Source organism: Sinocyclocheilus rhinocerous, unplaced genomic scaffold (genome assembly GCF_001515625.1).
Source record: "Sinocyclocheilus rhinocerous isolate Xijiao unplaced genomic scaffold, SAMN03320098_v1.1 scaffold532, whole genome shotgun sequence".
In the NCBI taxonomy this organism is placed as follows: Eukaryota; Metazoa; Chordata; class Actinopteri; order Cypriniformes; family Cyprinidae; genus Sinocyclocheilus; species Sinocyclocheilus rhinocerous.
Genome location: NW_015642820.1, coordinates 365707 through 380393, shown reverse-complemented (window position 1 = coordinate 380393; position 14687 = coordinate 365707). Strand labels below are relative to the sequence as shown.

The window sequence follows — 14687 nt, the reverse complement described above, 5'->3', positions numbered from 1 at the left end:
CTCCCACAGGATAATCAAATAAAAAAATAAAAAAGGGAATTGCAACTTTATTTTTCACTTTTATTTCACAATTCTGAGTTTATATCTTGGAATTATTTTCTTTTTTATTTTACTTTTCTTCTCAGAATTGTGACTTTATATACTTTTTTTCTCACAATTCTGTCAGAATTGTGAAAAAAAAAAATCTAAATTGTGAGATAAAAAGTTAATCGCAAATTCCTTTATTTCATGTATTTATTTATTTTTCTATGGTGGAAACAAGCTTCCATAGAATCATGAAAAGTGGTTGGAGGAGAACGTCCTTTCAGCTGGTGAAAGAGGCAGAGAATATTTGGGGAAAATTACAAAAACAAAATGTTTTTGGAAAAACATGCACCGATGAATCGTTCGTAATAAGACCAGCAACATCTAGCAAAGTAAACAGGGTCAGTTTTGATTTCATGTTGACTTTAAATTAGTCAGTCCCACTATTTCAACATCCACACAATTATGTGCGATACGCCTTTTAGCACGACGCAAGTTCATTACTGTATCTTTAATGTGTTGACGTAAAACAGCCCAAACACTGAGAATACTCAATGATTTTCTTAGGGTACCAATAAATAATGTAAAACTGGCCTGAACTCTGAATCCAGCGGCACAGATTCCATTTCAGACAGATTTCAAGAGTAAGGAAAAGTTAAAAGTGTTTCTGTTTTCTGCAGACCAACATTTACACATATTTATTCCTCCCATTTCCAGAGGGATCCGGCGCCATTCTGCACGCAATAAATAACAGCAGGTTGAGTTTCAGAGTGTTTAATCAAACACATGACATACATAATTGCCTTTTCCCTTTTTATGACCACAGAGACAAAACAGACTAATTCAGCATTTGTCCGTATTCTTGTGCGCTCTGCAGCTTTTGTCAGGAGCCCAAATGTTTCCTCTTGAGGGTCTCGGCTCGTCGTAGATTATATGCTTGTAGCTTAACACGCATTCTCCTGTGGCGTCTCATTGTTTCGTCTTTTATTCAGCGTCATGTCTCAGCACTTGAGGCACTCGTGAAGTTTCATCCATGCCGTTGTGCTGCTGCGGTGGGTGTGACCAAACTTGTACACTATGCATATTCATTTCCATCTTTTTAATATTCATGACTAGGTCCACTCTTTACATATTCATGACTCTATAATTCATAAAATCTTTATCCATGTACAACAATATTTAAATAATGTGTCATTTAAGGCAGTCCAAACATTTACAAAAGAAAGTAAAAGAGAAAAGGGATAATTGCAGAAAGTCCCGCCGAAGAAGAAAAACTCCATCCTTATCCCAGTAACAATAGTCCATGTCAGCTTTCGTTTAGGAAGGGACAGTCGTTTGAAGTACCCAAACATGTATCAGATCAATATGTACTTGTGTTCTGGCGGGGTCCGTGATTATATGTGCACCGACGGCACGCTCTGGTTCAGTACCTGGGCTCTCATCATCTGGACGCTGGTCATGATCTTCTTCTGATGGCCCATTAATGTGACTCCCAACCTCTGGATGTCACTAAGACAGAAGTGGACAAAGAAACGTGATTAGATGCTGGTGTTGGAGATTTTGGTTTATTTCCCTCAGAACTGTGATTATTATATTTGATTCATAGAATGTATTATGAATGTAAACATCCAAAACGAGCTGAGGAATGTGTTCAGTGAACTTAAAACACGCTCATTATTTGTGGGCTACAGACAAATTTTAAACAGATATATATATATATATATAATAAAAAAAATTTATTTACATTTTATCACAAAATTCCAACTTTTCCCCCTCCATTGAAAAGTAAGAATGGCAAGAAGTCAGAATTTTGCAAGACATTATTTGGATATATAAATTCACAATTCTGAGAAAAAAAAATCTGAATTGAGAGATATTAACACATAAATCTGACTTTTTTTTCTTTGAATTCTGAGTCTACATCCCTTACTTTATTTTTAAAAATTTTTTTGCCACAGAATAAAAATGAAAAGAGGTATTTGATACTTTTATCTAACAATTTATTTATTACTTATTTCCTTCCAATTCTGAATGCAAGAAATGCAAAAAATGTCAGAATTTGCAAGAAATTAAATACAGATATAAACTAACAATTCTGAGAAAAAATAAATAAATAAATAAAAATCTGATTTTTTCTGAACTGAATTCTGAGTCTACTTCTGCTTTTTTAATTAAAAAAGTATTTGCAAATTCGTGTCTCAAAATTCAGAATTTTTATCTCAGAACTTTGAGTTTATATTTCACAATTCTAAGTTTATATTGCAATTCTGACTAACTCGGAAATGCAAGAAAAAAAGTCTGAACTGTGAAACAAAAAGTCGCAATTACCTTTTTACTTTTTTATTTTTAAATTTATCCCATGGCAGAAACAATCTTCCATAGTTACTGAAACGATCCGTTAAATGCTACACAAACCTTTCTATTGCAGTAATTGACCCTTTTCCAGATTAGTTAATCAGGGCCATTGTAACCATAAACATGATTAATTATGCAATTAACTGTGCAGCTCCAATTATAAGCTTTTTATGTTAAAAGATTCATTAAAAACATTTGAAACAAACAAATGATTTGCAAACTGCACGGTTGCAGCTGGTCAAGGAAGAACGTGTTTTATACACAACATAAACCCTGAAGACATTATGGCTGATTTTATGACCACATCTAATAAAGAAACTCTAACAACATGAGCTAGCTGCATGTTGTTGAGCAAAACAGGGCATTTGGTTCAAAATTGAGCACCGGGGATAGCAAAGGCACATTGAATAGTTAAAGGGATAGTTCACCCAAAAATGAAAATTCTGTCATTAATTACTCACCCTCATATCGTTTCAAACCCGTAAGACCTTCGTTCATCTTCTGAACACAAATTAAGATATTTTTGAGGCATTCTGAGAGCTGTCTGACCCTCCCATAGAAAACAAAAATAACGACTTTATTCGACAATTCGTCACCCTAGCGCCATTTTGGAGTCTATCACATACGTAAACAACGTATGCAACGTATGTATGCGGATACGCTGTTTACGCTTTGATCTGAACGTAAACAACGTATCCATGTACATACGTTGCATACGTTGTTTACGTACTCTCCAAAATGGCGCTACAGGGTGACGCGGAGGAGACGAATTGTCGAATAAAGTCGTTATTTTTGTTTTCTTTGCGCACAAAAAGTATTCTTGTAGCTTCGTAAAATTACGGTTGAACCCCTGATGTCACATGGATTATTTTAACGATCTCCTTGCTACGTTTCTGGACGTTGATCGTGTAAGGACCCTTGCTGTTTATGGGAGGGTCAGAGAGCTCTCAGAATGCATCAAAAATATCTTAATTTGTGTTCCGAAGATGAACGGAGGTCTTACGGGTTTTGAACGACATGAGGGTGAGCAATTAATGACAGAATTTTCATTTTTGGGTGAACTATCCCTTTAATGAAATGTGGAGAAAATATGAAAAAATAGCCCTAAAAGACCACAAAACTGCTTTCAATTAATTACTAATCAGTGTTATTTTAGTATTATTTGAATACTATTGTAGTAATGAATAAATTATTAATATTGTATTAATATTTTGAATTAGCTTTTATCTTTATTTTTATTTTTCATTTTATTTTTAGTTTGTCTTTACTAAAAAATTTTATTTCAGTTGTAGCCTTAATTTTTCAACATTTCAACTTTATTCTTAACTCTATTTTCAATTAGTTGGCAAGGCAACATTTCTATATTCCATTTAAGTTTTTATTTTCATTTTTCATTAGGTTAAAGCTTTCATCTAATATTTTATATTTTATTTTAATTTAGTATTAGATAACAGTAACAACACTATGAATTACCAACCTCTTTTCCTCACATAAAGCTTTCAACATGGCTTTAGAAGACTTGGAATATAGTGAAAAAGTAGGAAGAAATGACGCCATATGAGTTTGGACAAAGAATATATAGTACATTTTTACATCTGGAATGAATCAAATCGAGAGCAGAGGTTTGAGAACGTGAAATCATCTGTTAAAACTATCGATTGAAGGCTGCAATGTCTACAAATCCACTAAAACTGGACCAATAGGTATAGCATTGACTGACCCATTGGACAGACAATGGACACACAGTCCTGAAGCTGCATCTAATGCTCATTGATCATCTGACTTGAGGAGGTGACGATCAATCAAAGGCTTAAAGCCACCTCCAATCTGTCCTCCATCTACCTCAGCGCTTAAATCCACGTAGCCAGCTGGAACCCTGCGATGATTCATCTCAAAGGCTTCATTTCTGCATTAGCAATCTGAAGCGCTCCATCGTGTTACGGAGTAAGAACTCAATCAACTCACTGTTGTTTCATGCTCATCACATGTCCTACAGTCAGATACCCTCCTGCGGCAAAGTGGTCCTTATAACGGCCCATCTTAATGGTGTCCAACCACTCGTCCACAGATCTGCAGCTGGTGAAATCAGGAATACTTCTGTTCATCAAAGGACTATTTAGTCTGAAATGAGAGCAGGGGGAGTGAGGAGGCGCGTACGAGATGTACCTTTGAAATGCGGCGAGCGTGGGCAGAAAATCAATATGAGTTAAAATGATAGAGAAGGTGGGAAAGGGGAGGGGGGGCTGTAGATTTGGCCGCTTTGGGTAGATTAATACAGGGATGAAATCCCTATTTATTCCCATCAGCGCATCTGGATATGCACCGGCAGCTTGACAGGACATGCGCTCCGAGCTGAGCAATTTATATATATAAGTCCAATTGTAAAAGCAGAAGCGTTCTTTTTCGGCAGATCAATGTCAATATAGCGCAGAGGTCTTTTATTTACACATCTATTTGAGATGAGCTTATTGGAAAATGTACACTTGCGTCTTAAAGCGGCCCGCCGTATTCCCAGCCACTCGGATGAAACTTTCTCGTCAACTTTGCGAGACTTTTAAAACGGATCGTATCTGACGCAGACAAAGTGCATTTGTTGGGTAAATCCCCCTGAAGGCGGCGTATCGATTGCTGGCCGCTCACCTGCACAATGTGCCCATTGACTTGAGGTTCTCGGGGTTCCGGATCAGCTTGTCCAGGACCGTGATGATCTGGCAGAATCTGGGCCTTTCGTTGCGGTCTTTCTGCCAGCAGTCCAGCATTAGGGTGTGGAGGGCACCGGGGCAGCCCATGGGGACCGGGAGCCGGTAGCCCTCCTCTACGGACTTGATCACCTGCAGAAAAAAACAATCAAACTGAATTAAAAGTTGGGGAATTGCACTGATTTGTCTGTTTGTCTTGCCAAAATGATTCCACTGTGGCTGATGTTTCGCTATGTTTGGAATGGAATTACTACACTGCTTGCTGCATAGTGCAAAGTACACTAAATACGACATACCTATTTAAAAAAGAATAATAATATGAGCAGCATTCTGCAGAGATAATTAACAAAGAGCAGTATACTACATTTTTATCACATGATCACATTATGCTCATTTCATTTAAAAAATGTATATTTGTTTACTTAAATTTTTGTCTTAACTGGTAATAGTCAAAATGCAATAAATTGCAGCCGATTTTACTTCTGGATGACACTGGAAATACATTTTCATGCAATACATGCTTTTAATTACTATTATGATTATTATTATTTTTAAAGATTTTTTTATTTTTTATTTTCGCCTTTATTATGATAGGACAGAAAAGAGCTGACAGGAAGCAAAGTGAGAGAGAGAGGGGGGCGTGATCGGGAAAGGTCCTCAAGTCGGGATTCGAACTCAGAACGGCAGAATAGAATAGAAATAGAATTTTAGTTGAAATATTCTAAAAAAAAAAAAAGTAAGATAAATTTACTTATATACTCATTATACTCATATATACTCATTAAGATTTTTTTTGCAATTTATTAAGTGTTATTTTAGTATCTTTGAGATGCTATTATTGTTTTTATTAATATTTTGAATCAGTTCTTATTTTAATATTTTCTGTTTAATAATAATAATAATAATAATAAAACTTGTTTTCAATACACACACATACATATATATATATATATATACACATATATACTGTATATAGTTATGTTTATTTATTTTTAGTTCATGTTTGTTTTGTTTCACATAAATACTTTTTTTTAGTTTTTTTTTTCCCCTGTGGTTTTAGATTCAGTTTTAGTTAACTATAATAACTCTGCACTATTCTGAACATATATGTAGCCAGTAGTGTAGTTTAGACCCACATCTCTGTTGGTCAAGTTCCAATATGGTCGTTCTCCATATGACATCACTTCCCACACCACCACTCCATAACTCCATACGTCACTGGAGGAGGAGAACTTCCGATATGTGATGGCCTCCGGCGCCGTCCAGCGAATCGGGATCTTCCCTCCCTAAAATCCAATGAAGACAGAAGATGACAAAGATTAGGGAGAAAACACAACCAAAGCGTGTCTGAAAAACACCAAGCATTGTAGAGTATGCTCCCGGTTTCACAAACTCACGCTGGTGGTGTAGGCTGCGTCAGGGTCGTCCTCCAGCACGCGTGACAGACCGAAGTCTGAAATCTTGCACACCAGATTACTGTTGACCAGAACATTCCTGGCAGCCAGGTCCCGGTGGACATACCCCAGATCAGCCAAGTAAGTCATGCCAGCTGCTATGCCACGCAGAATCCCCACCAGCTGAATGATGGTGAACTGACCGTCATGTCTCTGTTTCGAGGGAAGAAAAACAAGAAGAGGGAGAGAAATCTGTGAAGTTTAGCTTCAGTTAAACTACAGAGATATACGAGAACAAACACAAACATGTTTACACACCCTCAGGAAAGAGTCCAAAGAGCCGTTCTCCATGTACTCTGTGATGATCATTACCGGTTTGCCTGAGTAGAGAATGCAAAAACAGGGGAAAGAACAAGAGAAATATGTCAAGAGATTGGAGAGGTGATGCAAGTGTGAATGAAGAGAAACAGAACTGTGGGTTTTCTTTTCTTTTTATCCAACTGTGGGTGAATTATTTACTGGATGAAGTAGTGATGTACATTTATCTGATTGTTATTGTAAAATAAACCTTGACAGGGTGATCAGGACCCCAGTCTGAGGTGAAGTGGTCTATATCAACTTCAAGGGGTAGACTACTTACAAAATAAATAAATAAATAAATAAATTCACCGTCCACACCGCCACCACCGCCACAAACACCCCGAGAGGTCGGTTAGCCGTCTGATACACTCCAAAGCGTTTTGTCACGTAAAAAGTGTAGGCTTAATAAAAAAATATTTTAAAAATAGCTATTAATGATATATAATATTGCATTTAATATCTTATAAACTATATTACATTTTTTTTTATACATATTATTTATATATAATACATTTTAAATTAATTTGGTAAAAAGATACAACACTGATTAAAAAAAAAATTAGTACAAAAATTGTATATATATATATATTGGCATGCTGATAAGCAACAATTGATCCCTATACTAAAGTGTTAACCATTATTCTTATAAAAATCTATTTACATTTTATTCAATTATATAATCAAAATCAAATAATGTGTTTAAGATGTAGAGTAAACATTCTGCTACATAAATGGTATGGAATATTTTTTAACACAAAATAGTGTATTTCAAAGAGTTCGCAATAATAAGTGCCCTTCACTGATATTCTTGTAAAGTGCTTACTGCGGGTAACAACTCCCTCCAGGTGGATGACGTTGGGGTGATCGAACTGTGCCATGATGCTGGCTTCTCCCAGGAAATCTCTCCTCTGTTTCTCGGTGTAGCCAGCTTTAAGAGTCTTCAGAGCCACCGGGATATCACGTTTCCCCGGGAGCTTCATCCGGCCGTAACACACTTCCCCAAACTCTCCTGAAGTGTGCCAGAAAAGAAGATTAGACACTGGAGAGTGTCCACTCGTGCTGGGTTTAGATTCAAACGCTTTCAACCTTCACAATGAAATTCACATGATATCTGACCGCTTTAACAGTAATACTAAAACGAAACGTTTAAACACAGTGGTTCTCACGAGATGTTTAGCATTTTTAAATAAAAAAAAATGCTACAAATAAATAAAAAAATGTATTTCTTGTTTTTTTTTATTACTGCCCCGATGAAGCTGCATAATTTTTTATATACTGTATTTTATTGCAGTTAATGTTTATTTTATTTCAAGTAACACATTTTTCTTTCATGGGTTTTCATAATTTTTCAAATAAAATTGATAAGCATCTTGCATATTCTTTGAGCAGAACTTTATATTCTGTTGATCTTGTTCCAAGCATTTCTCATGTATTCCCCAGATGCCCAGGTGTATTTCACGCAATCACTGAGGACAGCTGTACCTGAACCGATGATTTTCTCTATTTTGATCCTGGACGCTTCAATTTCTCTGGCAAATTCGTGGACAGCCTGGCAGGGGTCCTCATATGTGTGGGGATCAATATAAAATCTGGCTTCTGGAAATGATACTAGAATAAACAGAATTAGCATTTGGTCACATATTGCAGCATGAAAGCAATTTTCAGTCACAGCCACAATCTCTGAAGGGCCCAGACAGCAGGTACAACAAGATATTGGACCAAAAGAAGCAATAGTTTCCTGCCTAAAATTCATTAAAAGAGAATTATCATGGGGGGAAAGAGTGTCTCTCGTACCATGGCCATTTTGGTAGTGCATTTTCTCCTCGTCTGAGTCCTGGAAAGCTTTGCTGTACCCACAATGTCTGTAACGCAAACCAGAAGAAGAAACAGAAATATTGTGTGTGTGTGTTTTTAAAGGGCCTTGTGATATACAACCCACATGTTAATAATAAAGCATGTAAAACTTAATTAACTCGATGTTTAAGAACGTCAAGACATTTTTGCTTCACATGTGGATATCAAACGTCTTCTGTGTCTTAATCCACTGCCTTATAGATATTTTAAAAAATGAGAAAGTGTCCGTCCATTGAAGTAAGTGATTATAAAGTATAATCAAATTCATTATTTAACACAAACTAAGTTGCTGTCATCAAAAAGCAACAGAGCCACAGAAACCACCCACTTTTCAGTGTTTTCACATTCATTTTCTCCACTGAGATTCCATAAACTTCTTCAATAGAGAGTTCAAGTCATGATCCAAATCAAGCAGCTCTGAGATGAATCATACTGAACATTTGTTTCGAAGCAAAAAAGTATTTTAAATTATGAAAGAAATGATTAAATCAGAAACAATGGTATAAAACAAAACTATTGAGAATTGCAAGTATGAAATACATTAGAACAAAATATTCAAACTTGCGCAAACATTACTTTGGATCATTCACAATGCTTCAGGAGTTTCGTGATATTTCGCAGCACTTTCTTTTTATATGGAGAAAATGAATGGGATTTGTTTATTTCTGTGCTATATATGACTTAAGGATATTTTTGCAGTGTTATTAGTCCAAAATCAATTAAATCAAGTTTCCATTGTGAGGTATGCGTTTGAGGGTGTACATGTACCTAAATATATCCCCTCTTTCATAGATAATTACAGAATGAGTCATAGAGGTGTTTAAGTGGGATCATTTCAGGATGGGAAGCTGGCAAGAATATTCTCTTAAATGAACGATTCACCCAAAAATGACAATTGTACTCCCACTCATATTGTTCTAAACCTGTATGACTTCTGCAACAGCAACTAAAATCTAAACATCCACCCTACTCTTCTTCTTGGCGCATTTATGAGAGAAGTAGAGATGTTTTATTTGTGAATGAATCATTCTTTTGAGTCAAATCATTTTTTTTAACGGATCAGCTTCAGTTCAGAATAATTCAAAAATTCAGCTCATTCCGTCAGTGATTCAGTCACAGAAACAAATAAAGAAAGAAAGTCATACAGGTTTGGAAGACGCGAGAGTGAGTAAATGATGGCAGAATGTATTTTTAGATGAACTATCCCATGTAACAGAATAAAGCAGGGAAAATGAATGCAGACAATTCAAAGTACTCCTCTTGCCGTTTTCTGCAGATGACAATGGCCAGAAATGTCACCAGGCCTGTTACTGAAGCCATGCAGATCCAGACAATCGTCATGTTGGTATTTCGCAGGGGAGCTGGCGAAGAAAAACAGAACTCAAATATCAACACAAACGTGTCATTAAACACTCTGAATCATCACCAGTTTTCTCACTGCAGGAGACTTTCGGCCAGAAATGGCATGTTTGTGTACAACGAAAACAACATATGAAACCAGCAGTGTAAGGTGCATCACGAATATGCAAACTTAAGGTATAATGTATACTTTTTTTTTTTAGATCATTTTTGGTGCATGAGAGATGCCATATATAGGACACTGATTTGAGACACTTTGAGATTAATGAGAGATACTTGGATATTCTTAACACAAATATACCATATAATAAAATTTTTAATAAAATTCTGTCATTATATTAAAGTTCACTTCTTCCAATATATATTCATGCCAAAATATATTAAAAAAATTAAAAAATATATTTTAAATATATTTATATAAAATTAAATATAGAATTAAAAATTATACATTTAAAAAATATAATATAATTTAGAAATTATAATAAAAATATTAGTTAATTTATACATAAATAAATTAAAACATTAAAATACAAATATTTTTTTAATTAAAAATAATCATAAACAAATATAAATATGTACAAAAACAAATAACAATTACAACTATATGCTGGTTAAGAAGAGATTAAATGTACCAAAATTAAACAATGTATTTCATTTGATTTTCTGTTTATTGACTCAAATTGTATTATAACTCACTCTTATTAATAATTATTAAATTAATAAATTAAAACATAAATTATATATATACAGATAAATTCATATATACACAGTATGTATATATATATATATATATATATATATATATATGCTCATAAATTTACATGCCCCTTGCAGAATATGCAAAATGTTAATAATTTTAATAAAATAAGAGGGATCATGAAAATTGCATGTTACTGTTTATTTAATACTCCAATTCAAAAAGTTTACACCCACAGTATCTTAATAACCTCTTGGGCATTAGAGGTTCTGCCCTAAATTGGTTCCAGTCTTATCTTACGAACAGGGGTTTCTCAGTTAATATTGGCAAATTTCACTCTTCTTCTGTACCTTTGACCTGTGGGGTCCCTCAAAGCTCTACTCTAGCTCCCATGTTATTTTCCTTGTATATGCTTCCCCTCGGATCTATTTTTGAGAAGTATGCTATACGTTTTCATTGTTATGCAGATGACACACAAATATATCTTCCTTTGAAACATAAGAATGGATTAGACCCGTTGGCCGCCTGCCTCTTGGATGTTAAAGCATGGATGTCCCTACATTTTTTAAGTCTGAATGAGAGTATAACAGAGATTGTGGTGTTTACCCCTTCTGATACATACTGTATACCAAATCTAAATCTTGGTGTTCTGGCACCTTATGTAAAGCCGTACGTGAAAAATCTGTGTGTGGTGTTGGACAGTGCCTTAAAGCTTGATAGGCAAGTTAACCAAGTTGTGAAGTCAAGCTTCTATCAGTTGTGAACACTGGTAAAAATTAAGTCCTTTCTTTCTTTTACTATAGTCTAAAATTTGAGGTAATGTGTTCACTTTTTCATAAAAGCATGAAACTTGGTACAATTGTACAGGTTAGGGCCCTGAACATTTTCAGAAATGGAGCCATCGCAAAAACACCTCGTGGTTGCCATGGCGACCATTTTACTTTCCGCCATAACCAAATTATGTATTTTGTGTCATATCTCCTGAACCAAGCAAGGTAACACAAAAAAGGTGATGTCTACCCCTATGTTTTGATGGTCAATGATTACAATGATACCATATACAAAAACTGTTCATGTGAAGAGTTAATGGTGAAATCAGCAATGTGATAAGGAAATAACAGTATCTGAGCATCACAGTACCACAGCATTTACAAAAGTCCATATTATGGCTATTAATTTTTTATTCAATAGTACAATAAAAGATTGTTTTAATTAATTAATTATTAATTTGTTACATTTATATAGTGCTTTTCGGGGTACTCAAAGCGCTTTACATGGAAGGGGGAATCTCCTCAACCACCACCGATGTGCAGCATCCACCTGGATGATGCGACAGCAGCCATTTTGTGCCAGAACGCCCACCACACACCAGCTTAACTAATATTTTATTCAATAATACAATAAAAGACTTTTTTCAAGAATACAGTCATATATTTCAGAGATATAAAAAAAAATATCATCTCAAATAAGTGTATGTTTCCTTACCTCTCAGGCACAGTCGGGTAGGCAGTAGTATGTTTCCAATACATTCTTGTTCTCTCTCAACAATGCTCTAACATCACACGCAGACGGCAACGCAATCTTGCTAAGCTACGTCCTATCTGCACCTCTTCTGCTGCACCTCTGTCATTTTCTGTGGGTCTCTGGAATTGTCAGTCAGCTGTCAACAAACTTCATTCTGGCCACTGCTTCTCAGTCTACTCTTAGTATCTTGGGCTTGACTGAGACCTGGATTCATCCAGACTACTCCGCAACCCCTGCTGTTTTCTCTAACAACTTCCCTTTCTCTCACACCCCCCATCAGGTTGGAAGGGTACTGGTCTTCTCTTTTCTAATAATTGGAAATACTCAACCTACTCTTCCCTATGCAATATTTTTTTTTGCAGGCAACCAGCTTGACTTAATTTACACATGCAATTGTATCACAGACAACATTTGGTTAAACTTCTAGACATCTCTGATCATTTCTTTATTACATTTAACCTACATATTACTACCTGTGTGCCACCAATTCCTCTATCTGTTACTTTGATCCAGGAACATGTCTTATTTGGCAAAATCACGGCGACCCACCAAATACACAAAATAATGTTCTTTTTAGCAGCATCATATGACCCCTTTAAGGTACGCCAGTGCATATTACACCTTCTAACCTAAAAAGTTGCCCCATGTATCATCATCTTTAGTATCCATGTAGTATCATCTCTATTTTTGCTGAGCAGTCTTTTGGGTGGCTCACCAATGTACTAGATTTCTCTAATGCAAAAATTAAGTAGGCTTGACCAAAATTTGTGTGGGGAGAAGAATTTTTTGAAGATGTAGTGTATCAGTTCTTCAATAGCGATGATAGCATGTCTTCCTTCAAACAATCTTAACCCTTGTATGAATCCTAGCTTCTCCCAAAGTTCTGTCTGTGGGATAGAATTTTATACCTGAAGACAAAAGGGCTAGAAAAAACAGATACTGTTAGGACCTTCCTGCTGGAGATCCTGCAATCTACAAGACGTTCCTGAGGAATGCTGTTCCTTTGTTATTCTAATGGAATGGACCATTTGGTTCACACCTTTAAAGACACAGTTACATTATTTCTTTCACAGAATGACCAACTGAATGTTAACCAATCAGGTTTCAGCAGCGGCCAGTCAACTGAGACTGCTTTACTGTCAATATAGCCTTGCAGATTGCGAAAGCTGATTCCAAATCATCAGTTCCTATTATGCTGGATCTTTCTGACACTTTTGACACTGTGAATCATCAGATTCTCCTGTCTACCATCACCGGATCTGCACTCCTCTGGTTTGAATCTTATCTCACAGGTAGGTCTTTCAGGGTTTCCTGGGGAGGAGAGGTATCCAAAGAACATCAACTGGTCACAGGGTTTCCTCAGGGATCAGTTCTTGAACCCCTCCTCTTCACCATATACACTACATTAATGGGACCCATTATACAAGCACATGGTTTCTCCTACCATTGCTATGCTGATGACAACACAGCTCTATCATTCAAGGACCATATTGTAAAGACATCTCGATCATGCAGGTTTGCATTGCACAACATCAGGAGGATGAGGCCTTTCCAAACAGAGCATGCATCACAACTTCTTGCCCAGGTCCTTGTCATTTCTAGGCTAGAATATTGCAGTGCTCTTCTGGCTGAACTTCCATCATTGGCAATCAAACCTTGACAAATGATTCAGAATGCAGTGGCACGACTGGTCTTCCATGAGCCCAAAAGAGCCCATGTCACACCTCTCTTTATCTCTCTGCACTGGCTACCGGTTGCAGCTTGCATCAAGTTCAAGACATTGATGTTTGCGTACAGAACAGCCAAAGGCTCAGCAGCCTCCTACGTCCTCCTCACTCTTACGAATCTACATTCCTTCCAGAAGCCTGAGATCTGTAAGTAAGCGATGTTTCGTGGTAACATCACAGAAAGGCATTTTTGTTCACTTTTCCAGGCTGGTGAAATGATCTTCATTTCACAATCGCAGTAATTAACTGAACACCCAACACATTATCTGACAGCAACACTAATTTAATCCAATACCCGACACGTTTGACATTAAAACTGGGATCCGAGGCACACCTGCATTAAATCTCCTACATGAGGTAGACAAAACTCATTTATTAAAACTTTTATTCAAATTGTGAATAGATTAAATACATAAAGCAAGCAAAGAGCGCCCCTACAGTTGTCAATCAGTGGCAGATTGGCTACATTTCTCAGCGTGTACTGGACCGAGTCGACATAGTCTTGGTTATTGGACCCGCAACCCGCCCGTGCTTGTCACTGTCCGGCCCGCACCCGCATCACACCCTACACATAAATGTTATTCCACCCGTTACATCAAATATTAGCGGTTCACCTGTGTGTACCCGCCCGCATGCAGGACTCTGGCTTCCCCCTTGTGGACAACATAATAGACAACCCTGGCCCAGAGAGTGA

At 36.4% G+C, this 14687-nt stretch overlaps 1 protein-coding gene across 1 annotated transcript in view; it reads right to left on the bottom strand.

The window, feature by feature from the left end:
• Positions 1-270: 270 nt before the first annotated feature.
• Positions 271-14687, bottom strand: part of epha8 (eph receptor A8) — a 111904-nt gene continuing 97487 nt past the window's right edge. The window contains exons 10-19 of the mRNA XM_016573817.1: positions 9951-10047; positions 8627-8694; positions 8315-8440; positions 7656-7841; positions 6791-6852; positions 6476-6685; positions 6215-6364; positions 5020-5210; positions 4345-4500; positions 271-1533 (exon numbers count right to left, since the gene is read on the bottom strand). Coding sequence (XP_016429303.1) covers positions 1419-1533; positions 4345-4500; positions 5020-5210; positions 6215-6364; positions 6476-6685; positions 6791-6852; positions 7656-7841; positions 8315-8440; positions 8627-8694; positions 9951-10047 — 1361 coding nt within the window. The 3' untranslated portion in view covers positions 271-1418. The remainder of the gene's footprint in view (positions 1534-4344; positions 4501-5019; positions 5211-6214; positions 6365-6475; positions 6686-6790; positions 6853-7655; positions 7842-8314; positions 8441-8626; positions 8695-9950; positions 10048-14687) is intronic.